Source organism: Mustela nivalis, assembly GCF_964662115.1.
Source record: "Mustela nivalis genome assembly, chromosome: 15".
Classification (NCBI taxonomy): Eukaryota; Metazoa; Chordata; class Mammalia; order Carnivora; family Mustelidae; genus Mustela; species Mustela nivalis.
Window position 1 is genome coordinate 12,957,692 of NC_139034.1, and position 27,883 is coordinate 12,985,574.

Consider the following 27,883-nt stretch of genomic DNA (forward strand, 5'->3'; position numbering starts at 1 on the left):
GAGCAGATCGCAAACCAACCGTGCCTCCTGCTAGGTATGAGGAAGCCACGCCCCCAGCCCCAAGCGCGGGAGGGGCGCCGGCCCGCCGACCCGCCAGCGGCTTGCCGGAGCATGCGCGGATGCGGCGCCGGCGCGGGGCGGGGCCTGCTATCTGCGCGTGCGCCGCCGCTCCTGTCCCGCTCCGCTGAGGTCGCGCTCCCGGAAGTGCGGAGGGCTCGCGAGTAGGGTGCTCCCGGAACGGAAGGCGCAGGGCTGAGCGTCGGTCACGCGCAGCCGTTTGCTGCACGTGTCTCGGCACTTGGCTGACCCACGGTGCGGGGCGCCCTGGAGCCGCCGGCCTCGGTTGCGGAGGGTGTGTCATCCCTGACCATCGCCGACGCCTTCACGGAAGCCGGCGAGAGCCCCGCCCCGCCGCCCTCCGGGCTCAATAGGAGGTTCATCTGCTCCTTCCCTGATTGCAGCGCCAGTTACAACAAGGCCTGGAAGTTAGACGCGCACCTGTGCAAGCACACGGGGGAGGTAACCGGGCACCAGCCTTGCGGCGGAGGGGCGTGGCGTCCAGCCCCAGGGACTCGGGACGTGGAGGCCGGCCTGGCGGGCTCTGTCCGTGAGGCCAGGGGCAGCACGTGGGTGCACATGCCTTTGCAAGACATGTTTATCTTTGGCAGCCTGGATCATAGAGGCGAACCAGCTCTGCCTTAGGTTTGGGAGGAGCCGAGGAGAGGTAGACACGTTCTGAGACCGAGACACTTGTCCTGGGCTCGGGACTTTCTAAACCAACGCTTCCCTTTTGATCTTGAGCTTTGGCCAGTCATCACCTCCGGGTAATCTGTAAATAGGTGCAGAGGAAGGATACATTTATTTTCATCCCTTCTATATCCCCTATTTTTACCCCTAACAGACACCTGACTTAATCCCTGGCGTCCTGGAACTGGAATGGGGAATGACTTCTAAGTACTGGAGCTTTAGCAAGCAGCATGCGTTCATTCCTTCATAATTCAGGACCTTTCTAGCCCTGAAGAGAGAAGAACAGTCTGGGCAGGAAAACAAAAAAACAAACTGCAGAAGGAAGCGTGATTGAGTGTGATTGAGTTGGGGACAATACAAGAGGAGGTTTGAGAAGCATGTCTGGTGGGCTGATTTTTTGGCCAGGGTACAAATAGGGTTTGGAGTTTGGGTTTTATTTTGAGGGCAATACGAAGTCTTTGGAAGATCATCTCTGGGGAAAGGGAAGTTCACGGAGGCCAAGGAATCTGCCCAATTTCCCAATGTTTTGCAGAACCTGGCTTCACATTGCCTCATCTGAAGGCCCCCAATTTCCTCCGCCTCCATCCTTTTTTAGATTAATTTATTTATTTTGGAGAGAAAGAGAGGGAGTTCAGTGGGGAGGGGTAGAGGGAGAGGCAGAGAATCTTAAGCAGACTGAGTGCTGAGTGTGGAGCGGGATCTCATGACCCTGAGGGCACAACTTGAGAGGAAATGAAGAGTTGGATGCTCAGCCGACTGAGCCATCCAGGTGCCTCTGAAGGCCCTTAATTTCTTAAACCAGAGGCCTGCAGCCCCTGCTTTTGCACCTAACACCTTCCACACATATAGGCTATTCCGTCACATGTCCTCATGGCCCCCATCCTCCTTACCCTCTCCAGCATTGGAAGGCTGACCATTTCCTCCAAATCTTTTCCTCTTCCTCACCTACTGTTTTCACTGCTCCTTTCTGCCCTTGACTTTACCCATGCTACCCAGTTGTCTTGGCAGTCTTACCCAGTGACTGTCTTTACTCAAAACATCCATTAAGTTCTGCCACCCTGTCCTTTCTGTTGCCCATTCAGTCCCTCAGATTGTGGGTTCTGAAACTTGTATGTCCAAGTAGGGAAGCATGTGGTCACTTTTGTGTCCCTCCCTGAAAACCCTTGGGGCAGCATGAGCCTCCTCTCCCTTCTGTGGGTCACCCCCAGAGCCATGGCTCAGAGGAAGGATAGACTGTGACCTTGGGACATGGGGCAAGTAGTCTCCAACTCTTCCCTCAGCTCTGCCCTCTAGATAAATAAACTGCCCTCTCTTTAAAACAAGGGCGCCTGGGGGGCTCAGTGGGTTAAGCCTCTGCCTTTGGGTCAGGTCGTGATCTCAGGGTCCTGGAATCGAGCCCGGCATCATCAGGCTTTCTGCTCAGCAGGGAGCCTGCTTCCATCTCTCTCTGCTTGTTGCTCTGCCTACTTGTGATCTCTCTCTGTCAAATAAAATAAATAAATTAATCAAGTAAAAAAACCAAAAACAATAAAAAAAGACTTACAAATACTGTGCAAAGTTCCATGCATTTTCCCCCAGTAATAAACTCTTCTGTCTTCCTGTCTAGTGGCTTTGCTACTAGTACTGATGTTTCAGGCTTTGGTACCTCCTTCCTGGACCGTCTTGGGGTTACGTTTTTCATAATAAAACTGGTGATTTGGGGGACATTTTTTACTTTTACTGTAGGTGTAGAATGGAGACCCTTCCTCCCTGGGTCCCAGGTGGTTGCAGTTAGGCTGAGAGCTGATGGCTTTGCTCTGGCACCTGTGAATGTCTTCCTGGAGGTGTGCTGGGCATTCTCTTAGCATAGGCATTGCGCTTGTCTGGGATGAGACGGAACCTGCATGTTCCTGTGCCTTAGGCTTCGAATGGATAAAAATATGCTGTGGTTGGAAACACGTGCATGTTGGCCATGCTGATGGCAGACAAGTCACCTTCAAGGGTGGGGTGGTACCGGTGAAGCCTGTTGTCAGGCTAGAAGTAGGTTAGCAGTGCCATCTCTTACTGTGAAGGCTACCTGTTTATTTCATCTGCTATTCATAGAACAAAATCTGTCACACTGCCTTTGTGAGAAAGTTGTGGCATTTGTAGAACACCATTTTCTAGCCTCGGGTGCTCAGCACTTACTGAGAGGAAACCATCTCTGGAGGTGGCGTCCATGGTTTTGCCTCCTGTACATTTTAGGTGTTTAAATAATACCAGAATTACTAACTGGGGCAGGATTGACCTGTTTTTTCTTTCCTTCCTGCTAGAGACCGTTTGCTTGTGACCATGAAGGGTGTGGCAAAGCCTTTGTCAGGGACTACCATCTGAGTCGCCACATCCTGATTCACACGGGGGAAAAGCCATTTGCGTAAGTAGAGCACAATTCTGAGGCCTTTGAAGCGGTTGTATTTGGCATATCGACCTGTATTTGGCATATCGTTCCTGGTAAGGAAGTAGATTGTTCACTCCTAAGACCAAGAGCGAGCAGCTTCTCTCCTTTGCTTCTCTGGGTCCAAGAGGAGACTGGGTTTGAATATGTGGGAGAGAAGAGGGGGTTTTATGGGTCCTTTGTGTGTGATAACTTCAGCAGTGAGTTTATCTGAAGTTGTCTTGAGTTTGCATCCTGTCTTCTCCCTTTTATTTATTTATTGTTTTAAGATTTTATTTATGTATTTGACAGAGATCACAAGTAGGCAGAGACGCAGGCAGAGGGGATGAGGGAAGCAGGCTTCCCACTGAGGGGAGAGCCCAATGCAGGGCTCAATAGCCGAAGGCAGAGGCTTAACCCACTGAGCCACCCAGGCACCCCTCTTCTTCCTTTTACAGTAGATACTGACTGGGAAATCCTCCCCCCAAAACACTCTGTTCAGACGAGATGGGATAATGGTTCCCTGGCAGAGTCTTGCCTCCACGGGTTACAGGGTCTTCATGAACCAGTAAATAAGCTTCTGGGATAAGAGACAGAAGCATGAAGAAGTAGAGCTTTTCATAGCTTTATCTTGTATTTCTTCGAATGAAGCCCTGCACCTCTCCCACACCGGGTTCCTATTTTATTCTTGGAGTGGCCGGCTCTGAAAGGACGGAGTTACGGCTTGCCTTTTGAATCAGCTACTTCTTTAAAGCACTGGATCTCAGATTTAGGGAGCTGAGAATCACCGGGAGAGCTTGTTAAAACCCGAGTGCTGGATCCCATCCCGGAGTTTCTGATTCCATAGGTACTTGGTGGAGCCAGAGAATGTGCATTTCCAGAAAGTTCCCAGGTGATGATGCTGTTGGTCTGACGTCCATACTTGGAGATCCACTGAACAGAACAGAACGTTCCATGGAAACACTTAGTTTTCATTGAAAAAATAATACTCTATTAGCTGTCCAGAGCTACATACAGGAGACCGGTATTGCCCATGTTGGAATTTGATATCGTAATTGTGTTCCATGAGACATTTCCTTGCGTGTAAGGTTTTCTCATGATCTGAGTTGTTTTCTCTTAGTTTTAAGATGATGGTGAAGGTGAAGTGTCTCATGTCTCACTAAGGCCCAAACAGTCTTGGGGAAAGTGAGTTGTCAGTAGTTGACACGGGATCATCTTCATGTCCTTTTCCACGTGGAGAGCCACCTCTCTGTGTGACCAGTATGGTAGCAAGCGGGAATGGGACAAATTACTGGGGGGCAGATGTCTTTATCTCAGCCTCCGCGCAAGCACACGGTGTATCATCAAAATAAATAGCCCTAAGTAAAGCTTAATGGATTTCAAAATGTAGTTCAGCTAGCCCAGCAGAGAGTAACTAAGTATGGTCTGGAAAATAGAGCTGGACTATAGTTTTTGACCTGGAAGTTTCACGTTGGGGGATTTATTCTGTAGGTACCCTCGTGCCTGTATTAAATGCATGTATGAGGTTATGCACTATTAGTAGGATCGGAGCATTGGGATCAACCCACCTGCTGGTCACGAGGGACTAAAGAGCATAGCAACACAGTAGAATAGTCTATAGCTGGGAAAACGAGTGCAGGTGTTGTCTGGGAAACAGGATCTCCAAGGCATAGTCACTGAAAGACCAAAGTTCAGAAGAGTGTGTACGGAGAGCTGCCTTTTTGCGTGTAAAAAGGAGGGAAGAGGGGCGCCTGGGTGGTTCCGTGGGTTAAAGCCTCTGCTTTCGGCTCAGGTCATGATCTCAGGGTCCTGGGATTGAGCCCCACATCAGCCTCTCTGCTCAGCAGGGGGCCTGCTTCCTCCCCTCTCTCTCTGCCTGCCTCTCTGCCTACTTGTGATCTCTGTCTGTCAAATAAATAAATAAAATCTTAAAAAAAAAAAAAAAAAGAGGAGGGAAGAGTGGACAGGAAGAATCTGTATTTATATTTGCAACGTTAAAAGTTACTTAATAAAACCGAAAGTGTCACCTCTCCTAAGAGTGGTGGGGCGTCACGCAGCAGTGTCCCTTTTCATGCTTTTTGGTTTCTGAGCTAAGATACTTTGTGCTTTTTAAAAGATGAAATCTTCAAGGAGAATGAGCTGGGTACAGATGCATAGGGGGACCAGGAAAGCTGAGTGTTCTTCCCTCTGGACCAAGGCCACCCTGGTAATCCTGGCCAGCTCTCTCCCTCGCCTGACCCGTCTTCAGTTCCAGGCTCCCATCTGGACAGTGCTGCTGGATGTCTCTCTGACTTCTTAAGTTTCCTGTGGCCCAAATCCCTCCCAGTCAAGTCTGAGCTCTGCTTCCTTTGGTCTTCACCTGCCTGGTCTTCACCTGCCTCGTTCTTGTCGGGTGGCATCTGTGTCTACCTGATGACCCATAGCAGAGACAAGGCAGCTCCCCTGGGTGCCTCACCCTCTTAGCTGTCCCTCAGACCCTGTCCTTCAGACTCTGTCCCTCCGGCTGCTGTGGTCTTACTCCAGCCTCTTAACTTTCACTTGAATGGTGTTTTCTTTGCCTCCAGACTGCTTCCCTTTTTAAGGCTGGGCACGGGTTTTAAGTGTGGCTTTCATAACCAAGTCTAGGATCTTAGTATGTTGTGTAAATGACCCTGGTGACCTCACCTTTTCATGATCTTGCCCTGTTTGCTTGACTCTCTGACATGAAACTTTGGTCCAGCAGCACTTAACTGACCAGCAGCCCCATCTGTGACGCTGCCTGCATATACTGGGTCCCTGTGCCTGCTCCTTGCTTCCTGTCAGGACGTTTCTGGGCCCTGTCCTCTTGCCCCAACTTGTGTTGGGTTAGATGCTTGGATCAGGATTCAGGGTCAGAGTGACAGAAAACCCAGCACCCTAGTGGCTTAAACAAGACAGTCTCTGTTTTTCTTGCTTAACTGAAATGCAGGAGTGGACAGTTGAGGGGTGTGCCACAGTCAGGAGACCTGGGCTCTTTGTAGCCTGTCTCTGCCATCTTCATCTTGGGGCTTCAACATCATGCTCCAGGAGGACTGCTGGAGCTCCAGCTGTCACACAGGCGTTCCGCCACCAGGGTGGACGAAGGAGCAAAAGAAGGTGTGCCCCTTCTCAGATGCTTTATGGTTGCTTTAATTGGACGGGCCCAAAAGAGCCATGTGGCCACCCCTAATTGCAAGGGAGGCTGGAAAAAGCTCTATTTCTGTTCATCGTGTACCCAGCTAAAACTGCGTTCTATTCCCAAAGTCAAAAACAACCCCTGTTGAAATTCATAGTGGTCTCTGCCCCAGCGCCCCTCCTGTGTGCTTCTAGTGCCATCGATCGCACGGCCCCTACCTGTGTGTCTCCCATCTGTCCCTGTGCCCGACGGGACTATTACCCAGTATTTATCAGTGAGTGACAGCTGAGATCAGGGCTCTCAGGGAGGTCCTGCTTCGTCCACCAAGCTTTGGAGAACTCATCACAAGAAGAGCACACAGTAAAAAACGCAACCGCCCAAAGAATTTAGGTAATTCAAGGGTGAGATATAGAAGCACTCATTAAGGGGTGGGGGACTAGAACGGCTTGATGATATGCGAGAAGCCATATGGTTTGTGGTTTTGCTCTAAATATCTGTTTTTACCTCTGATGGTAAGCAGAAACTAGTATTTTTGAGGTTTTTTTTGGAAATGCAGCTTATTGTGACATTTCAAGCAAAATTAAGGTTATTCAATTCTAAATTGAGAACAGTTTAACTTAAATACAATTTAAGCCTAAGCAGGGTTTGGGCTTTTGGGAACTAGTGTTTTCCACTTTCCCTCTGCCTGGTTCACAAAGCGTGTGTGCTGTACTATGCCTGATTTCAGAGGCCTCACATGAAAAACGCATCTCCGTGCTTGGTAATCATATCAGAACTGAGAGGCTGACACTGACTTAACACTTTGGAATTTGTTAAAGACTATTTCATACTGTACTTGGGAAAGTACTTTTATAAAGTTGGAGGATATATGCATCTTAAAAATTCTCTTCCCTTGGCTTGTAAATATTTTGATTTATACAATTTCTTACAGTTGTACAGCCAGCGGTTGTGATCAAAAATTCAACACAAAATCAAACTTGAAGAAACATTTTGAACGTAAACATGAAAATCAGCAAAAACAATATGTAGTAAGTATGAATGATTTTCTGTGCCTAAATTCTCTATTTTTATGCTTATTGTCCATGTTTCGAAAATGCTTATCAACCAGATTTTGTCTGCCAAATACCTGAATTTAGCCCAACTCCTAGCTAACATAACAGCGGCTTATTTTGAAAGCAAAACATTTTCGTGCTGATGAGGTTTATTATGGGTAGGCTGCCCCAAACGAAACTCTTAAGCTGTTGCAAATGGGTTCTTCTTCAAAGCTTCCTGGCCTAGAATTTGACAGTAACTCAGTGGAAGCAAGTAGCAAGTGTAAAGTTTCCATAATGTGTTTATCTTGAGGGAATTCTCTTGTGAATGGTTCTTTTTTTTCTTCAGACTAATGAACCTTTATTAAACAGTGCACTTTTGAAGGTTGCAAGAAGGCCTTTAGGAAACACCAGCAGCTGAGAATCCACCAGTGCCAGCACACCAACGAGCCGCTGTTCACGTAGGTGCTTCCCGCTCCTGGGCTCTCTTACAGTTGAGGGGGGGATAAGATTGAAAGGCGGAGGTTGGGTGCAAGTGTTCAGAAACCATTTCTTAACGCTTTTCTGTACTGTGAATGCCCATTGATATAGTGGGGCATTTCAAAAGTTTGATTGTGCTTTTCCTTTCCAACAGAAATAGTTAATGTATTTCTAAATGATTTGTAAACTAGTACAGTTGTGGTGAAGCTCGAAGGGAGAACTAAGAAATTACTTTATTTAGTTAGAGCTCATTTATTTTTATTTTTATTGAAGATTTTATTTATTTGTTAGAGAGAGAGGGAGGGCGCCTAAGTAGGGAAAGCGGCAGACAGAGGGAGAAGCAGACTGACTCCCCACTGTGCAGGGAACTCCGATATGGGACTCGATCCTAGGACCCTGGGATCATGACCTGAGCCAAAGGCAGACGCTTAACTGACTGAGCCACCCCCGCGTCCCAGAGAGGCTGTTTAATTGTGTGAACTGTCATTATACAGACACGAAGCATTCCTTTGCTACAGAGCAGAAGTCTACTTTAGAGTGGCCTTCCTGAGGAACAGGGATGGTGACTGGACACACGGGCCTGGACTTGCTGAGGGTGTCAGGGAGCTCCAGCTGCCTGCTCGGAGGTGCATCTTCAAGGGCACTAGCCAGCCTCTCTGTGGGCCACCATCCTGCCCAGTGCCTTCCTGGTCCCCCCAGAGCCGTGGTTTGCCTGGGGTCACTGCAGGGCCTGCGTCTCCTCGCTGGCAGGCCTGCCACCTCTTGTGCCACCCGGGCCTTTTGCACGGAAGCGGCTATGCCCTGTGGCTCACCAGAACCTGTGCGTCTGCCGCTGCTTTCCTTCCACACCGTCCCCAGGTGGCAGCGTGAGACCCAGGAGACAGTTGAGAATGCCCTAGTGGTTTACCTCAGCTGTCACGTAGCCACGAAAACAGCCCAGTCTCAGAAGGGTGAAGATGAACACTTTAATATGATCACAGTGCCAAAAAAAGAAGTCATGACTCTTAGTTTGTTTGGTCTCAAGGCTGGTCAAGTCACTTGAATTTCACTTGGGATTTGGTCTCAATTTCAAATATCCTCTTTATGATTGGTTTGGTGGTGGGGAGAGACTTGGGTAGCAGAAAAGGACAGAGTAATACTGACCTTCAGCAGATGCTCCACAAAAGCGGATTGGCTCATACGGGACCTGTTGTTAACCCAGGTGTGCCCAGGAAGGATGTGGCAAACACTTCGCCTCACCCAGCAGGCTGAAGCGACACAGGAAGGTCCATGAGGGTATGTCTGGTGCTCCCAGGTGGCCCCCGCTTTGAGGAGACCCCAGGAGAGAGTGTGTGTGTGTGTGTGAGAGAGAGAGAGAGCGCGTGTGTGTGTGTATGTGTTGTGTCAAGTTCTTTGACTGTAAGATGCTCTGTTCTGTGCCGTGGTCCCGTGGCACCCAACACCATCTAGGTGGGGACCGCGTGCTGTAGGTTCAGGCTTTAGACTCGACCAGAGACACTGCACGCCCTCGTCTGTTCTTCCACTCCTGTCATCACTGTTTACAGCCGGTGTCTCTTGGTCTGCCACAAGTGCCTGGGGGTTCTCTGCTTCTGAGAGTGTTAGCGCTCTGGCTATGAAGTGCTATGGTTGGCTTTTTCACCGCTGTTACCTCTGATGCCTGTGTCCTCCTTCTCATTAGGGGCATCCTCAGGGCTTGGATAACAGTTTGAGATTTTGGAGTTAGCAGATTGTAACTTTTTCCAGAAAGACTTGATTAAATTACTTGAATCTTCTCTGTTTCCTTGAGGGCTTTGTTTTTTTTTTTTAAATAATTTATTTATTTGACAGAGAGAGAGATCACAAGTAGGCAGAGAGGGGGAAGCAGGGTCCCCGCTGAGCAGAGAGCCTGATATGGGCCTCAATCCCAGGACCCTGAGATCATGACCTGAGCCAAAGGCAGAGGCTTAACCCACTGAGCCACCCAGGTGCCCCTCCTTGAGGGTTTTTTTATTCTGTATTCCAGTTTTCTAAGTATTGAGTATATGGGGGTTTTGTTGTTGTTGTTTTAAACATTCCACTAGTAGCTGAAGAGTAAGAGGTGCCCTCATTCCTTTTAGTTTCTCTCTATTGAGTTGGTGAAATACAGATTGGCTATTAATAGTGACAGATTCTTCCAGTTCTGGTGCTTCGCATGATGTCTGCTTTTGTCTACAGTGTTTCCTCTGGGTTCTTGTTTTCTCCCTTAATTGCATCCTGCGTCTTTCCTGTATTTTATAACTAACAGATAGTAAGACTAGAGGCCAGGCGTGGGCACACAACCCCTGAGACGTAGTGTTGGTGGTGTGCCAAGCCCAGAGGACCAAGGAGCTTTCACGAGGAACACAAGAGGCAGGCATAAAGCAGGGAGGGGCAGGGCGCTGCAAGCCACGGCAGCTGGGGAAGGGCAGCAACTTACTGGGAACAGTGTGCTTCTGTGAAGTGTACAGACCTAAGACACTACATGGACTACCTTGTTACATGATTATTAGGTTTCCCTGCAAAACTGAGTTTTTATTCCCACCTCTAAAGACTAACTGAACATTACTGGGAGATTGGAGAAAGATTATGTAGGCTTACAAGTTTCCTTTCTAATTATGTTTGGTATTTACGCTGAATATTTATGAAAGGCAATGCACCAATGTATTTTTTTCTCAACAGGCTATATGTGTCAAAAAGAATGTTCCTTTGTGGCAAAAACATGGACAGAACTTCTAAAACATGTGAGAGAAACCCACAAAGGTAAGGCAGACGTGTATGGCACAGTGTAAATATTTGTCGCTATATTACTGCTTTTAAAGAGGGAAATATTAAACATGGGCCTTAAAATAATAACTTTTCCATGTCATGTTTTGAGACGTGCTGGGTACCTCAGCCATTTGGCACATGAGCAGACAAAGCTGTGGTCCCAGGTTCAGGAGGAGCTACGCAACAAATTGCTTGTGCACACTTGTGTTTTTTTAAGATGTTATTTATTTATTTGAGAGAGAGAGCACAAGGCAGGGAGGAGAAGGGCAGAGAGGGAGAGGGAGAAGCAGGTTCCCCACTGAGCAGGGAGCACAATGCGGAACTCAGTCCCAGGACCCTGGGAACATGACGTGAGCTGAAGGCAGAGGCTTAACAGACTGAGCCACCCAGGCACCCCTAAATTAGTAGTCAAGAACTTTGGGAGGCACTGGTGGCCAATGGGACAGTTTGGGAAATAGCACTTTATGTATTGGCAGACAAGGAAAGAAACTGGTCGTCTCAATCTCCCTTTGCCCGCAGCTACCATGCTGAGAACCTCTGCTCCCTGGTAAGGGAAGAGTGACTTTCTGTAATACAAGAGCATGGGAGAATTGAGACAGACTTCCAAGCAATAAAAATTGGACTTTGTTTTCTGATTTATGATAATCATGACATTTTCGGCATCAAATATATTACTTCTATATTGAAGTAAATTTTCTCTGTATGGTCATACCTGGGGAAATCAGTTAAGTTTGTCTGTCTACTCCACCAGAGGACATAAAATGTGAAGTATGCCAGAAAACATTTAAGCGCAAGGATTACCTTAAGCAGCATATGAAAACTCATGCCCCGGAAAGGGATGTATGCCGGTGTCCGAGGGAAGGCTGTGGTAGGACCTACACAACCGTGTTTAACCTCCAGAGCCACATTCTCTCATTTCATGAGGAACGGCGCCCATTTACCTGTGAACATCCTGGCTGTGGCAAAACCTTCGCAATGAAAGTAAGTATTCGCCCTCCCGGATGCTGTCCTTTAGGTCTGGGGCTTCCCAGCTGGGTTCCTGGGAGCTCTGGATTTCAAGATGGTGCCCCAGGACCTACAGATGGGGAAAACCGGGTACTCTGGACCTTCCACTCTGGCTTCAGCAGGAGCGGTTCTTAACTCAGGTCTGCGGAACCACCGGATTTTCCTATGCCAGTGGCTCTCAAAGCATGGCCCTGTACCAGGAGCATCGGTGTCACCTGAGAACTTGCTAGAAATGCACATCCACAGGCCTTCCCCGGACCAGAAACTCTGGAGATGGGACCCAGTAATTTGTGTTTTAACAAACCCTCGGGTCTTCGTGTCCTTGAGAACCAGTGGCCTGCAGTACCACATGCTTATTAATTATAAGAGTATGATAATACTTGGGTGTCCTTTTAGACTGTCGTCTTTTAGGGGTTGAGAGAGTGGGCAACAAGGACATGAGGGACTATAGCACTTGGGGATCGAGTCTGGATCTTGGTGTGACCTGAATAGGTAAGAACAGGACACTTACCAGATGACCTGCGCTGCTCTGCGGACCCTCAGTCTGGCAGGTGCTCCTACAAGTGTGAACCATGAGTTTACAGCTGAGTCTGAAGAGACAGTGATGCGGGCGCCGAGTGCGTCCAGACCGTTAGAAAACCACCTGGGGCTGACGATGGTCAGCATTATTGAGGGCGGGAAGGCCTCGGTCAGATTTTCCACTGGGGTTTCGGAATGCTGCTGAGGTTCACCTAAAGGTGCAGCTAAAAGAACCTTCTTCGGCTTGGAATAGCTCACTCAGAACTGGTTTCCCCTCCTCTTACGAACAACTAAGAAGCCGGTGGAGGTTGAGACTGTGTAAATTCCTAACCTGGGTCCTTCAGAAAGGTAGTGATTTAGGTCTAGGATTTGAGGAAGAATTCGCTCTGGTGGGGGAATCTTTGTAAGCTGAGGTCACATCCTTCAACGGGATGTAACAGAAAGAAGGTGGACAGTTTATTTAAGTAAGTCATGGAGTTTTCCTATTAAGAGATACCAAAATGGCAGTGTTCTAAAGATTTAACTGTTTCTTTCTCCTTCATTGTAGCAAAGTCTCACTAGGCATGCCGTTGTGCATGACCCTGATAAGAAGAAAATGAAGCTCAAAGTAAGTTGAGTCAGGCAAGCTGTTGATTTTAAACACCAGTTACCTCAGCCAGATACAATCTAGAATGTTTCAGCTCCTTAGTAGCGAGTGAGCCTGCACTGCTGTGGAAGGGAGGGCACGACCTTCACTCTGTTCTAAAGGAGGGCTGTGTGCGGGGGTGGGGGGGGTTACAGCTAGTAGAAGATCGGTTCACACAGCTTGATTTTGAATTACCATTATCTTGTTTCCTTATCTCCAAAGGTAAAACCCTCTCGTGAAAAACGGAGTTTGGCCTCTCGTCTCAGTGGTTATATTCCTCCTAAAAGGAAGCAAGAACAAGGCTTATCTGCACCTAAAAATGGAGAGACCCTGAACTGTACTGAAAACCAAGTACTCTCCACTGCTGCGGCCCTCACCCTCAGCTGAACCTCACCCTGCTTTGTTTAAATGACGCACAGCAGCCATCTCATTGACTTCCGCTCAGAAGCACATTTTTCTTTATTAAAATCACTGATGCACAACATCTGATTCTTGATTGTTTCTGTCTTCTTTATTCAAAGCGTCTCCTTTCTGGGTTCCTTGAGCTTCTCTCCAGGCATTCTCTTCCTTTTTGCTCAAATGACGAAGAACACACATTACAGCTTTTCCTCCCCGAACAGGCTGTGGCCGGGATGAGAAGGTAGCTAGTCCAGGCATGGTCTGGAGTATTTGATGACAGATCTCCTCCTAGAAAGGGAAAACACCCAAAGATAAATTTAAAACTGTCTTTGATGCTTTCTAATGTTAACGCTCTAATACACATAAAAATCAGCATTCCTGAATTGCTGTTAAGTGACTACCTAATATCAAATTGTGCCTATCTGGTTAAGCTGACTGAAACCTGTACGATAACCAGGAGTTTTACAAATGCCACATAACTAACTGATGCACTGAAGGTTGACAGTTTTAAATTCCCACTCTGTCCTGGCATTGTGGGACTGTGTCTGGGCCCTTTAACCATCTCCAAAAAAGGAGGTACAAAGCAGTGGGTTTCGGTACTGACAGAGGACCTCTTTATCCCCCAAGCTGTCAGTATAGTGCATTTCTTAACATTGGTAACACAGAGTCACTGGGGTGATTAGAAGAATACACCCAGTTCTAGAGACTCTGGGCTGAAACCTAGGCCTAAGTGATTCTAACCTGGAGTGAGGGCGGAAACCACCAGACAAATGCTGCCTTTTAGCTGCTAAGGTCTTGGACTCTAAGGGCAAAACAAATATTCTAGAAACTTAGCCTGGGAGTATAAACTACTATTTTCCAGAAAGGCAGTGTGACTTTATATATAATGCTTCTCAGGGGCATTATAAATAGGAGACTTTTAAAAATGAATCTTATGTTTTTAAATTATAAATATTGTGCAGTTTGTAAAAAGAATAGTAGATAGCCCTGCGATTATGCAGTGCAATGTTTTCACATGACAAAATATGCTTCCATGGAAAAAGTGATGTACACAGAGTATGCTTACATTTTGAAAAGTGAATTGGAAATCTACTGCCATCACTGGATAGAATTAGCCATTACTCGTCTTTGCCTTTACATTCTCCAGATTTTCTACAATTACATCTTTAGATCAGAAAACAAAAACCGTGAGCAGTTCCTCATACCTGCCTGTACTCACCATCTTCTGTTCTGGTTCCTCTGGGTTCTTCCCTTTCTTTATAGTAATTTGAACTTTGTACTGTTTCTCAATCCACTGCTGAATCTGTTTACTCTTTGTATCCAAGTCATGTTGTCCAATATTTGAAGAAAAACTGAGTTCCTTTGTCAGGGTAGATCCTAGTTTGAAACAGGAAGACTTGGTGCTAGGACTGCTCACTGGTCTCTTCATGAGACCTGAGCCGTACCACACACTTCAGGAGAGATCAGCTTGGCACGGGGGCCCAACACTCCTCTCTGACTTAGTTTCAAATGTTTTTTTAAACAAGGGAGATGGACAGACTTAAAGGTACCGATTTTTTACCTGCCAAGGAAGAGTATATTGGTCTCAGCCTTTAAAAGTAGATATTCTGTAATGTACAGAATGCTTCCAAAATCCTTACCTTCACGTGATGAAAGAACAAAAGAATGGTCCTTTAAAAGGAACGAGTCTAGCTTTATGATAAAACTTGACTATCCTTATTTTTCCTTCTGATTAAAGCAGCAGCTGGGAAGTCCTCTTCTCATCTGACTCCTTTTGCGATGGCCTCCTAGTGACAGTGGGGTCATCCAGACTGCACGAGACAAGAGGGAGCTCCCTGTGTCCTGTATTCCGAAAATGGAAACCCTGACTTTTCGAAAATTATTTTACAGGGAAGGAACAAACTACCTAGTAAAAGCGCTGGGACAATTCAGGGTTTTGATACGGGAGAAAAATTGGGTCTCAACCCATACAACAATCTCCCTAGGAGGACTGACTAAATGTGAAAAAATTACAACTTTAAAACAGGAGAAAGGAAAGTGTGTGACCTCAAGACGGGAGAAGGATTTTGTTAAGAAAAAAACCTGGTAATTTCCTTTATCAAAACACTACTGGTAATTTTTAAAAGGGCAACCAAAGAAATCTAACCGGGACAAGGTTTTGGCATCACACAGAACAGAGAACCCTAATAAATCGGGGGTGGGGGAGGACCATACAAGTAGAAAAACAGGGACAATAAACCGGTAATTCACAGAGGAGGCAACTCAAATGGTGAAAGGAAACACAAATAAATAAGACAGGCTTTCCTACCCATCAGCGTGACAAAAATGAGAGGAGCGTACCAAGTGTGGGTGAGGATGTGGGGAAAGAAATTTCAAACACTGCTCATCTGCCCCACAGGACACTGACAGGCGCATTGTTCTCAATCAGAGACTGGAAACGAACCCAGTGTCCACGCAAAGGGACTAAAGCCATGGTATATGGTATATCCTTAGGATTCAATTTAGTAATTATAATAAATCAGCTACAGCTGTTCTATCAACATGGCTCTTGAAAACAGCAAGACGGAATTTTTATGTGTATAAAATCCTGCTCTACACTGTTTCTATGGAACCAAAGCTTAACAACACAGATCTACTACACCCAGAGTCCATGATGGGGGAAAGGGAGGACAGCACCGGGAAACAGCGCCAGGGGACTTCCAACTTTTCTGGGATGTTTTATTTTGTTTAAGAATCTGAAGCACAACAATGTTAATGCTTGTTCATTCTGGACAGTGGATAGTAGGTATTTATATTTTTCTGTATGCTTTCCAATTCCCAAAATAAAAGCAATGTTTCTAAAAAAAGAAACCCCTCCTTGCTTCCCTCAAGCCCCTGCAGCTGGTTCTAGGTCTCTCTCAGAACAAAATAATGCCTTTAACACCTTAGCCCTCCAAGTAGCGCTCACAACAGCAATGGGTCTTCTCCAAGCTTCTCTGGGTTGTTCAACGACTTTTCTGGGATACAGTTTGAAGTCATTACCATCCTAGCTGGCCTCCTCTGAATGCTCTTTGTTTTCTGGTCAACATCTTCGCTGAATGTGGGCTTACAAGACTGAGCCGCAGACAGTGTGTGGTTTTCTTAAGACACACAACCTCGCTGTGGCGGCTTCGGGACCAGTGTTCCTGGTCCCTGTCCCAGGCTGTTTAACAGAAAACACTCTTCCGTAATGATCAGCACTTCGCAGGAATCGTGACTAATCCAGGTCTATTCAATTCACGGTTCCACGAAGGCATCCGTGACAAGGGCACGGTGATCGGCAAATGCGTAAATGAGCGTTACTTACCAATATTGTAACAAAACACTGGGGTGGGAGAGCCTAGGAGGTTAGAATCACCTGAATCACCTAGGAGGTTAGAAAGTGCCTCCAAGCAATTAATGAGGCACCGCCACTTTAGAGATGTGGGGGGAAAGGCGGGGAATAGAATGGCCCAGCCCTGGAACAGGGCCTCGAATCCGCCCCCTCCGAGTCTCCTTTCACTCCCACTGCGAATGGTTCTGCCACCCCCAGATCAGAGACTGAGCTAAGGACCACAGGGAAAAGTGATTTCATCACTTTGGGGAGTGTACCTTATCCCCCACCCTCCACCTTTTTACACAGGCTTAAAGGAAGAGATGCTGTCCACAGGGCATCCAGGAAAAAATGGAATGGCAATAATGGAGAGCTGAAGAAAGATGTGGGCAGGGGTGGGGAGACCGTAAACTTCCCTGTTTTTTCACATCCCTGAGGTCACGAGGAGCCGTGGCAGATGCTGCTCTCAACTGCTGGTCCACGGTCCCGAGGACTCAGTCTGCAGACAGCACGACACCTACCAGCTTTGGGGTTGGCCTTTTCCAGTTCCCGAAGCCTCAGTTGCTCCTTATGAATCTGTGCCCCAGTCAAGAGCTGGTACTGGGGAGACTCGGTGCCGCTGTCCCGTTTCACGAGCTTCAGGTCCCGCTCATTCATGAGCCTGATCACGTCTGCTCGGTGCATGTTTCCCAAATCATTGCCCTCCTCATCCAGCACATGAATGACTCGCTCGTGAATTTTTCTCCCGATGCTATTAAAAGCCGGCTCGCTCTTTTTCTTCTTCTTTCTTTCGTCCTGGGGGTCCGCAACAGTACTGAAAGCTTTTGCATGAACCCAGGAGGACAGTCTTGGGACAGAAGCTCTGAGGGACCGCTGCGCTGAGATGGTCTCACGCAGGGTGCATTTACCAGGACATCGGCTGATGTAGTTACTTCCAGTCTTTATGGTTTGTGATGTTAGCCTCTTTAGAAGAAGGGCGGCCATCCTAAAAAGCAGAGAGAAGGTTTGTTACAATTCCATCAGTTCCTTGCTGTGCTTTGATGCTGTCGTACATGGAGGGCGTGTATGAGGCTGCAGGCCTAGGTCACCTGCGAACGTTGTGGATCCGTGCCTGGGGAATTTACGCCAATGACATGCACTGTCAGGGGTCTGAAGTCATATTAAGTGGTGGATGTACTGTCCCCAGCGCAAGTTATTGTGAGAATAAACCGTACCTGCACATGCTGTCATTTTCCGTCGTTTCTTCCCCCAATACTAGCTCATTTGACCCTATTTCCCAAGGATCTTGTAGCGCCAACTCTAAAACCAAGAATCATCCTAAAGGTTTATTTAGGAGAATGCATATATAAAATCCTTGGTGATTCATAAACACCAACTCATAAGCTTTTAATACAATCAACTGCTAAGACAATTTATCAATACATCCACTGGTACACAGAAGACAAGAGCTCTATTCTGGGGAAAGGGACCCCCACGAAGGAAGCTGACCCCGTGGGAGCACTGATGGAGACTCTCAGGAAGGAAATATCCTGTCGTAAATCAGAGTGCTGAGCTCATAAACTGTACGATGACCCACAAGGGAAGGCAGGACAAGCCAACGTTAATGAAGCATTTGGTACACACGGTGATTCTGGTTTATTTCATAGGAATAACCACTGTTCTTAAAAATGGCATTTTGATTTTGAACTTGCTTCTCTCCCCCAATAAGTCTTTCTCCTTCCATTCATATGCTGGGCAAAGCCTAGAGGGGCAGGCTGGAGGAGGAAAGAGAGGGCCCAATCATGTCATCTGGGGTGGGCAACACAAGGACTCAGGGAGGTGGGCCTGTCCACGACCAAAGAGGAAGGGAGAGGGGCCTTCAGCGGTGCTTCTCAAAGAATGGTCCCTGGGTCACCTGCAGGAGAGTCACTTAGAATGTTTGCCAAAACTGGAAGTGCCCTCTGGTGCCTAGATTTGATCCCACGGAGCTGTACAATCACTGACGCAACCTCCATCATCACCCTGTCTCAGGCCTTGGGTTGGGTTGACTGCAGCCCAAGCTGTCCACTTGGATATCTAATGCCGCCCACAATGAAGACGTCCCCCACCGAACTCTCAGTCTTCCCCTATGCTGCCTCCTCCCTCAGTCTTTCCTATGTCACAGAAAGACCACGTGCCCTTCCAGCCGCTCAGGCTGCAAACAGCAAAGTTATCCTTCATTCTCCCTTTTCTCTTAGCAATTTAGCAGTGCAGCTGGCTGTTCAGCCTCTAAAAACATCCGGGATCCAACCATACCTTGCCTTCTATGTTGCTGTTACTCCACTACAAAAATATCCCCCCCTCTCACCTGGTTTGCGGTCAGCCTCCTGACTGCCCTCCTGCCTCTGCCCTTAGCCCCTCTAATTTATCACCCACATCAGCATGTGCATGGCAGATGACGTCTAGCCTCTGATCAGAACCCTCCACTGGCTTTCACCTCTCTTGGGAGGGGAGGGGGGAAGCCAAGCCCCTGAAGAGGCCCACAGTGGCCCCCACCCACCTCTGCCCACCGCACCTATCCCACCTCTTCCAGCTCTGTTCCAACCTCACTGGCCTAGGGGGTGTTCCTGGCACATACCGAACACAGTCTTCCTCTGGGTCCTTCCACCCAGGAGGTCCCTTCCCTCGGCTGCGTGGTTCATTTACTTCAGGCCTCCCTCGGCTTAAGGGTTACTGCTCAGGGAGCTCTCCATCCACTCTAAAGAACATTGTACCCTCGTCACTTTCAAATCCATTACCTTGCCTTTGAAAGAATCCACATCCTGCCATAGTCTATAGCTACTTTGCACAAATGTGCACAATCTGTCCTCACAAGAATGCAAGTTCCTAACACTAGAGCCCAGAGCCCCTATGAGCACGGACATGCTGAGTGAACCAATGTTTGAGCCAAAGGGAATAGCCAGGAGGGAAGGTGGTGTCTCCTGGTGTCTGACCCCTGGGTCCTCAGATGCATCATTCCTTAGCAAAACACACAAATGCAGGTAGCCCATGTGCTTCACGTTCTGGCTGGCCTCCCAAATGTCACTGGCCTCACTGAGATCTAAGGGCAGATGCTCTACCCACAGGGGAGGAGATGAACTCACAGTCGCTACCGGTCAGGACTCCAGCTGCAGATGTGGTAAAAACTCAAGAACAGGAGCAGACTGGATCTTTTTTTTTTTTTTTTCATTTTTATTTATTTTTTAAAAAGATTTTATTTATTTTTTTGAGAGAGAGAGAGAGACACGGAGACGGAGAGAGAAAGAGTACGAGCAGGGGGAGCTGCAGGCAGAGGAAGAAGCAGACTTCCCTCTGAGCAGGGAGCCCAACGCAGGACTAGATCCCAGGAGCCTGAGATCATGACCTGAGCCGAAGGCAGATGCTTAACTGACTGAGCCACCCAAATGCCCTCCAGATTGCACTTTAAGTAGCTGAGATACTCCTGTTTAACAAAAGAAGTCAGATATTTGTTGGTGGAGGAAGCCCCAAGACCAAAAAAGCAGAAAAGCCTGAGGAGACCAGAGAAGACTGTTTTCCATTTAGCATCAGAAAAATAACAGCACTACCAAATTTCACCAGGAGTTAGGATGGCACTGACAGTAATGGAAGACAGCGACTGCATCCTGGGTAATGAATTCTCAACACATTAAAACAGAGAATATTATTTCAAAATGTAGGATTTTTTTTTCTCAAAATGTAGGATTTTCAAAAACAAGAAAGTATATAAATAGACAAAGCATAGGAAAAAGAGAAAATAAAATTTATGAAAACCCTGGTTGTTTGTGGTAAAGGACACAAGTGATTTCCCCCCCCATCCTTCCTAACTGTCATTTTTCCTCCATCTTTTACATGGAAGAAATACTTTTACTAATAAATGAAATTACAAAATAAAGATGATTTCAGAAAAATGATGTAGAATTTTTTTTTTAAGCTTTAAAAACACTTTCCAGGAAAAGGAAAAGGAGTAGAAAAATACTGTAACTATATTTTTCTTTAAGTTCTGCACCATTTTTAAAATTTTAATAAAGTTTTCAATTTTATTTCCTTTTATTAATTTTTTTAAGATTTATTTATTTGACACAAGTAGCCAGAGAGGCAGGCAGAGAGAGAGAGGGCTTCCAGCTGAGCAGAGAGCCCGATTCGGGGCTCGATCCCAGGACCCTGAGATCATGACCTGTGCTGAAGGCAGAGGCTTTAACCCACTGAGCCACCCAGGCGCCCCTAATTCGGGAATGTTTCAAACATGTTCAGGCAGAACAGTATAATAAAGCCCCAAGCACTCATCACGCAGCCTCTTAATAGCATGTAGCCAAACCAGCCTCCTCTCTGCCTCATCTACTCTCCTACAACCCCAGCGGCCCATAAACTATTCCAAGGTCAATCCTATCTCACCAGCATATACCTCAGTAAGTCATCTCCAAGAGGTGAGGCTTCGTTTGTCTTTTAATGACCATAATGACATTACCCCAATTAATAATCATTCCTTTATATTACCAAATATCCAGTTTTCTGGCTTCCCCCACACTATTGTAATTTCATTTGTTTATGTTTCATTCACAGGTTGGGTGCATGGACAGACTCCCACTGGCCCAAATGTGTGGTAATCACAACACTAAGGAACAATGGCAGAACGTTGTTTCAACATAAGGAATATGCAAAGATCTACAAAAAAGAAAGATCATTTGCCAGAACCGCCATGACTATTACCAGGATTCCCTACCGTTAAAATTGGTAAAGAGAAAGGACTAACCATTCACCCTACCTTTTTAGGAAGAACGGACATCAGCAATCATCCCCAGTGGGTAAAGAAAAGCTCTTCATTAGAGGAGAATGCCAGCTAATAAATGAAGAAGACAAGCCATTTAGAAATCACCATTTTGCCACCTTCAATCAAGTAACAGGTCCAGGCAAGGGTGGATACGAAAACCATTAGATACAAAGCTAATGAAGAAACAAGGTATTTATTATAATGGTGCCCAAGGGTGACTCAAAGGTTACCTGCAAACTGAAATGGGAAAAAACACACTTTGGCTGTCACCCTCCTTCACCTAAGGTCAGACTCAGCATTCCAGCGATGGGACAAACTGACATCCTAGCGCACACTTCCTCCGGCGGCATGGCATGGGGGTGACACCTTCTGTGAAACAGTCCTGCCAAAAAAGCTTTAACCAGAATCTGGTCTGGCCTCTAGATGGTTTCCAGTTTCCAGGGAATACAAGGGCCAGACTTGGGAACAAATCAGACACCACCACAAGGAAACAATCTGACAAATGCAGACTGGCTTGTATCCAAAAAAAAAAAAAAAAGTCAATGTAAAAGGGAATGAAAAAAGAAGGGGGCTATTCTTGAATAAAAAGAGGAGACATAATTGTAAAATGCAATATGTTTGGGAAAAAAAAAAAAAAAAAAACAGCTACAAAGAGATGTTGAGATATAGGGGACAAGCTTTTGAAAAGTAAGAAGATTGCTGATGGACCAGGTACGATCTGAGAAGTATTTTGACTGTCTCAGGTGGGAAAATGCCGTTCTTGGGAGGGGACTCTGAAGTATTCAGGGTAGAAGACCATGACATCTGCCACTTGCTTGGACAAGGTTCAGCAGAAAATACATGTGCAGCATGGCAACATTTGTTGAATCTATGTTATGGTTATGTGGATGTTTGGTTATTGAGCCTTAAAACTGTCCTATAGGTTTAATTTTGTTCATAATTAAAAAGTTAAAAAGAGAAGCAGCTACCTGAAGAAAGGAAACAGTTCACTAGTCGTGCCAATAGGACTGTTTCAATCCATATAAATTAGATACGTCACTATAATTTAATAAATTAGCATTCTGGCTTTATATAATCTTCAAAAAAATGTTCTCTTCATTAGTTTTAAGGCCTTATCTAGATGAATTCTATGTCTACGGAACTTTACAGATTGCAAAGTCTGAATTGTTTGGTAATGCAGATCACCTTTATTCTCCATCTAGCTTTCATCAGTCTAAAAGTATCTCCCCATCATAAATGAAGATGGTTTCATGTCCAAGTAGAACTTGTGCAATGTTTGGCTAACTCGTGGTTAAAAGGGAACATGTTTTGGAGCAGTGGTTCTCAGAAATTGGAGGCCTACCAGCATCATCTGGGAATGCTTTTTCAAAACACAAGATGTTTCCTTGTTCCTCTATTGTTAAAAACCACTGGGTGAAGACCCTCTCAAAAAAGGAAGACATAAGAAAATAAATGATGAAACACTGTAACGTTAGTGGGCGCCAGTGGTTTAAGCTAGGAATTCTGGGGAGTATAAGAGCAAAGGTTAAGAAAAGGTTAAGAAAGCTTTCCAGGGGATGCCTGAGTGGCTCAGTCAGTTAAGTGGCTGCCTTCAGCTCAGGTCATGATCCTAGTGTCCTGGGATCGAGTTCCACAGAGGGCTCCTTTCTCGACAGGGAGCCCACTTCTGCCTCTGCTTGCCTGTGCTCTCTCTGACAAATAAAATATTTAAATAAATAAATAAGAAAGCTTTCCGGGTGGATGCAAAACAGAAAGCCTTGCTCTTCATGAAATTTCTCCAATTAAATGTGTTTGATAACTGTCAAACAAAGTCGGCTGACTGAGCCAGCAGTCCAAACTGCAGTAAGTTCTCATGTTCTTATGACAATATAGGTGCCTTTAGTCACTCACTGCCACAGCTATCCCTTCAGAGACATCCAGAACTATTTGAAAAGCCAATTATCTTAAAGTCATTTACTTAAAATACGTAATTGTGTAGTGAGACAGCCATATCTGGTTTCACAGAAACCTGGATCTGATCGAGATCATCCCAGGCTGCAGCTCTCTGCACCCACTGGGAGTTTTAAATTCCGCAGCTGACTCCACATTGTGGGGAGAAAATATAATATTTTTTGTTGTTGTTCCTTAGTTGCATGAGATTGGTTAGGTGCGTGCAAAACTCCATATCCTCAAGCACTGGAGGATAAATGGACAAGTGCCCTCAGAGCCCCCTCACTCTTCTGTCTAAGCAAGTCCCACTAATTTCAGTCCTCACTCCCCTGCTTGGCCCTCTTCAATACCACCCCTAACGTGCCTGGGACCATGTAAGAAAAATGACAATGGCATTATTCCAAATGCACACAACACAGAGTAATTTTAATGTTTGACCTACATATTCCATAAGAAATTGAAAGGATTTTAAATAATAAGCCATAAAGTGGGAAATTACAAAATAAATACATGGCTACTTCCATACACAGTATTTCGGGAGAGCTTGGGGCCGTTCTTTATACTTTCACACTAAGTGTACAGTTGTTTAAAATGACTAATATTCTTTGAGGACTATTTCCCCCAACTTTTACCATGGAAATGTTTAAATATACAGAAAACTTGAAACACTGTACACTGAACACGCCAATACCCATTCATCTAGATTCTACATGTTGCTATCTTTGTTTTATTTACCCATCTATTTATTCCTCTTTCTATCCATTTATGTTTTGATGCATTTCAAAGTAAAGTTGCAGACACTGACATCTTCAAATGCTTCATCCTCAAATACTTCAGCATGCATTCCATCAACTAGGGTTCAGTATTTGGACTCTTTCCATTTTGAAGCAAAATTTACATATAAATTTGGGCTCAGTGGCTCAGTGGGGTAAGCATGTGCCTTCAGTTCAGGTTGTGATCTCAGGGTCCTGGAATGGAGCCCTTCGTCAGGTTTCCCACCCAGCAGGGAGCCTACTTCTCCCTCTCCTGATGGCCCTCTCCCTGGCTCATATTCTGTCTCTTGCTTTTTCCCCTCAAATAAATAAAATCTAAAAAAAAAAAAAAAAGTTTGAATCTTAAATATACCTTTTAATTAGTTTTGACAACCACCCACAACTCCTCTTAACATACAGAATATTACCATCACCCCAGAAAGTTACCTCATGTCTAAGTTAGTTTCCAACCCCACCCAGAGGCAACAACTGTTCTGATATTTTTCTATCATAGTCTGTTCTCAGATTTCATACAAATGTAATCAAGCCTATGTACTCTTTGTTGTAAGGCACGTCAGCATATTTTTGAGATTCAATGGTGTTGTTGGAGATGTCACTCGTTTGTTCCTATTTCTCAGAACTGTCCCAGTGTATTGATATACTACAAATTTTAAATCCAGTTTTCTATTGATGAACATTTAGAATGTTCCTAGTTTGGGGCTGTTATGAATAAAGTTGCTATAAGCATTTTTGGTTTGGGGTGTGTGTGTGTGTGTGTGTGTGTGTGTGTGTGTGTTTTGCTATGAGCATTTTTGTACAAGAAAAAAAAAGTAATCAAATGATTACTGCTCCAAAAGACAGCTGTATTCCCCTTATGATACATTATTTTGCATTACCAAGTACTTCTTCAGGAGGTACGGATAATGTATTGTAATGAAACTTCTTGGAATATGATTTAAATATGTGGTTATGAGGGAGTCCTGTCCTGTAAGAAATTAAATTGTTTGCACGCTCACTGCTCTTCTTTCCTCTATAGCTGATATTTACAAGCTCATACTTACTAATACTTGTTATTTCCAGGGAGGTTGGATCAAAGCTACATAGATTCTAGAGTACTAAATATTTGTGAAATTAATTTTGCCAGTTCCTATAACTTTAAGATCCTTCCTCACACCTTTCAAAAGAGTTTCACAAAATCCTTGCTTCTGCCTGCAGACCTGCCAACAGGCCATGTGTTCTGTTCCAGTGGGCTCTGCAGCCTTAATACCAGAGGACTGAACCATGGTCACTGAGCCTTCATGGTGCTCTCCCTTGGCTCCGGTTTTGCTCTTCCATAAGGAGGACAAAGTACTATCCATACTCAGGTTAGCTTTTTAAGAGCAATAACGCCAATTTACAACACTGAAAGAAGCCAACATATATCTTTGGTCAATTACTTAACCATATTTTTTTACCTATAAAATATTTAACTTGCTTTATATTTTACTTATCTTCTTGAAATAGCTTAATGGCCATCCAGGAAATGTTTTTTAAAAAGCTTTTAAATCCAGAGCTACAGACTCAGTATTAACGTTGGACTTATTCCAGCACATGTATCTTCTACCTGGTCCTTTGCTCTTCCAGAACTTCCTATCTCGGTGCCCAACATCACAGTCCATCCTCCAAAAGAGTACCCCTCTTTTCCATCTCTGCTCTCCCTCACTCTCCTAGCTAACCCAACACCAAGTCTCATAAATTTTCTTCTAATTCCACTCAAATCCAACCACTTCTCCCCACGCCCATTGCCACCACCGGATTCCCACCAGTAACCTAACTAGGATTTACACACTTGGAAACGCAATCCGTTATCCCTGCGCGGCTGTCACCACACATCCCCACCCTCCCCACCATAAAACTGCCTCATATTATGACCAACATCTTTCATGAAGCCTAAAGAGTCGTGCCACCTCTCCAGCCTCGTTCTATACAAAACTTTCTACTTTCCTAAACCACACTGGCCGTCCAAATTCTTGAAATGCTCTTCCCTTAAGTTTAGGAAGCTCCGGATTGTTGCTTAGTGCTCCCTTTCTCCAGGCATTCTTCTGATTACCTTCCAAACGAAGCCGATCAGCCCTTACTTCCCTTGCCCCCTCATCTGTTTGTTGAGCTCAGCATTAATGCCCAACATTAAATGCTCGCGTAGTATAGTTTATCTTTTTCCCTTTTAGTACTAATCACAATCACAATCACAATCTGGTGATTATCTGATTGCTGTTTCTCTCCTTCAATAGGTGGTAAGTTCTCTGAAGCCCTGGGAACGAATCTGATTTATCCTTTACTGTCCCGTCCCTGGCATACTAAGAGGTCGCTGACTTTGCAAACGCCCCTCCACTCTGCACCTTCTTAGACTGCGAGTTTTCTGTAGGAAAGTTTATTAACTTCGTTCAAGAGTCTTGTGCCATAGAGCCTATTAAACTGAGTAGGGAAAGAAGAAATCCCCCAATCACTTAGCAACCCTCCCCGCTACTCCTCTCCCCGCCCGCGGACAGTCACGTGTGTCAGCCGCGGCCACGCCCACAGAGGGAAGTGATCCCCCAGCACCCTCCGGCTAGAGAGGAACGTGGGGACGTAGGGCCGGCGTGCGTGCACGCGTGCCCCTATGTACGCCGCGATGGCGGGGCGAAACGTTCAGAGGCCGAAGGGCCGGCGTCGCGTCTAGCTCCTGCGGTTCCCGGATGCAGGGTCAGCATCCTGGACCCAAAGACGGTTCTAGAGACTGGCCGAATCTCCCACCCCGCGGCAGGGTCTGCGGCGCCTCTCCGCGCTCCGTCCGGCGGCAGAGGAGGCACTGACCTTCCAGGGACACAGCTGAGCGCGAAGCCGCTTCCTCCGCAGGACTGTGCCTAAGCCCACGTCCTCCCGCGCAGGCCCCCCTCGCACAGCGCCCCTAGCCTTTGGCTTTACCTACGCCCGGCCGGCGATTGTAAAGTCTGGCGGAAGAAGCCAGGGAACGGCCCCCGCGTGGAGCCCCCTTCGCCCTCCGTAGTGGGCGGGGCTTCGGCTCCCGTCTTCTAAAGGAAAGGTGACGCAGGGAGGAGCGCCGTCTGGCTGGAAGGCGGAAGTCCTCCGCAGAAGTGTGGAGGGCGGTTCTTGCCGGCGTTCTCTTTTATTAATTTAATGTTGAGTAAAATACTTCATAAATGTTCTTATGGTTCCTGTGGTTTAAGAAGCACTGCCTCCGGTTTGCCGGTGAGCAGACAGACTCAGGAAGTGAAAGACTGCCCTAGGTTCCCGAGCGCGGGGCCACCTGAGATCTGAAGTGGGTTCAGGCGTGTAAGATTCAAGAACTGTCGTGACGGGAGAGCTTCCAACAGGCCGTCAGTTGCACGAAGGCGAAAACGGGCCGGTGGTGGTGAAGTGGTTTGTCCGGAGTCAGTAGGGCAGTTGCAAACCTCGGTGCTCCTGGCTGTCACCTGCCCGTGCGGGGGCACACCCCTGTTGCGAGGCTGCTGTGCCCTCCGTCGCACTACTGATGTCAGTGACCTGACCTGTCACCTCGTCCCAGTGGGACGACCCAGTGGGAATCTGCAGTCATGACGCAGCGAAGCCACCTAACGAGAGAATTTACCATATGGGAGGAACCGGCATCTACAGATATAATGCGGCTGAACACATAGCTTTATTCTCCTTAAATGACCCCGTGAATCAGTTTTTACCTGCTTTGTTACAGATGAAAACGCTAGTTTAGCCTTAAGAGCTGAAGTCCCGAGTTTCTCTTTCCTCATCGAATCCCAGTGTCCGGCGCCTTAGGTGCTGACTATTTTGTTGAAAAAGTGAAGCAATCAACTCAGAAACGACTTGTGTGTTTGTGGTCCATAGTTAGTATTTGTGTGTTGGCCATTTACCAGTTCAGCAAGAATTAGGCCACCCAAATTATTCTTTAATACCAAGATACAAGTTTGTTTAGATAGTAGAGTGACCAGCGGATGCGGTAGGATCGGTGGGTGCTCAACAGTTACTGATGCGTGTTTCT

The 27,883-nt window shown here is 46.3% G+C and overlaps 2 protein-coding genes across 8 annotated transcripts; one reads left to right on the top strand and one right to left on the bottom strand.

The window, feature by feature from the left end:
* Nucleotides 1-111: 111 nt before the first annotated feature.
* On the top strand, nucleotides 112-13,184 carry GTF3A (general transcription factor IIIA; the record flags this gene model as incomplete). Its single annotated transcript, XM_082700940.1, has 9 exons — nucleotides 112-204; nucleotides 307-519; nucleotides 3,039-3,139; nucleotides 7,204-7,300; nucleotides 7,653-7,764; nucleotides 8,985-9,058; nucleotides 10,460-10,540; nucleotides 11,298-11,527; nucleotides 12,918-13,184. The coding sequence occupies 5 exons, from the start codon at nucleotides 112-114 to the stop codon at nucleotides 7,722-7,724; spliced, it is 576 nt and encodes a 191-aa protein (XP_082557066.1). The 3' UTR covers nucleotides 7,725-7,764; nucleotides 8,985-9,058; nucleotides 10,460-10,540; nucleotides 11,298-11,527; nucleotides 12,918-13,184.
* MTIF3 (mitochondrial translational initiation factor 3) lies at nucleotides 13,126-26,939 on the bottom strand. 7 transcript variants are annotated; one of them, XM_082700748.1, is made up of 5 exons: nucleotides 26,815-26,918; nucleotides 21,185-21,259; nucleotides 16,947-17,410; nucleotides 14,314-14,471; nucleotides 13,126-13,382 (listed from the first exon to the last, which is right to left on the bottom strand). In XM_082700748.1, exons 3-5 carry the CDS (start codon nucleotides 17,407-17,409, stop codon nucleotides 13,164-13,166), a joined length of 840 nt encoding a protein of 279 aa, XP_082556874.1. In that variant the 5' UTR covers nucleotide 17,410; nucleotides 21,185-21,259; nucleotides 26,815-26,918; the 3' UTR covers nucleotides 13,126-13,163. The 7 variants fall into 7 exon arrangements, with proteins under 7 accessions (XP_082556874.1, XP_082556872.1, XP_082556877.1 ...); XM_082700746.1 differs by having other exon boundaries at nucleotides 26,704-26,901; XM_082700751.1 differs by having other exon boundaries at nucleotides 14,300-14,471; nucleotides 26,815-26,894.
* Nucleotides 26,940-27,883: the final 944 nt, after the last annotated feature.

Coding starts and splice junctions, on each gene's coding strand:
- MTIF3 (XM_082700747.1), bottom strand. CDS start 17,409: ATGGCCGCCCTTCTTCTAAAGAGGCTAACATCACAAACCATAAAGACT. Junction 14,472..16,946: donor AAAGGCCAACCCCAAAGCTG/GTAGGTGTCGTG, acceptor GTTTCAAACTAG/GATCTACCCTGACAAAGGAA. Junction 13,383..14,313: donor AGGAACCAGAACAGAAGATG/GTGAGTACAGGC, acceptor TTCCCTTTCTAG/GAGGAGATCTGTCATCAAAT.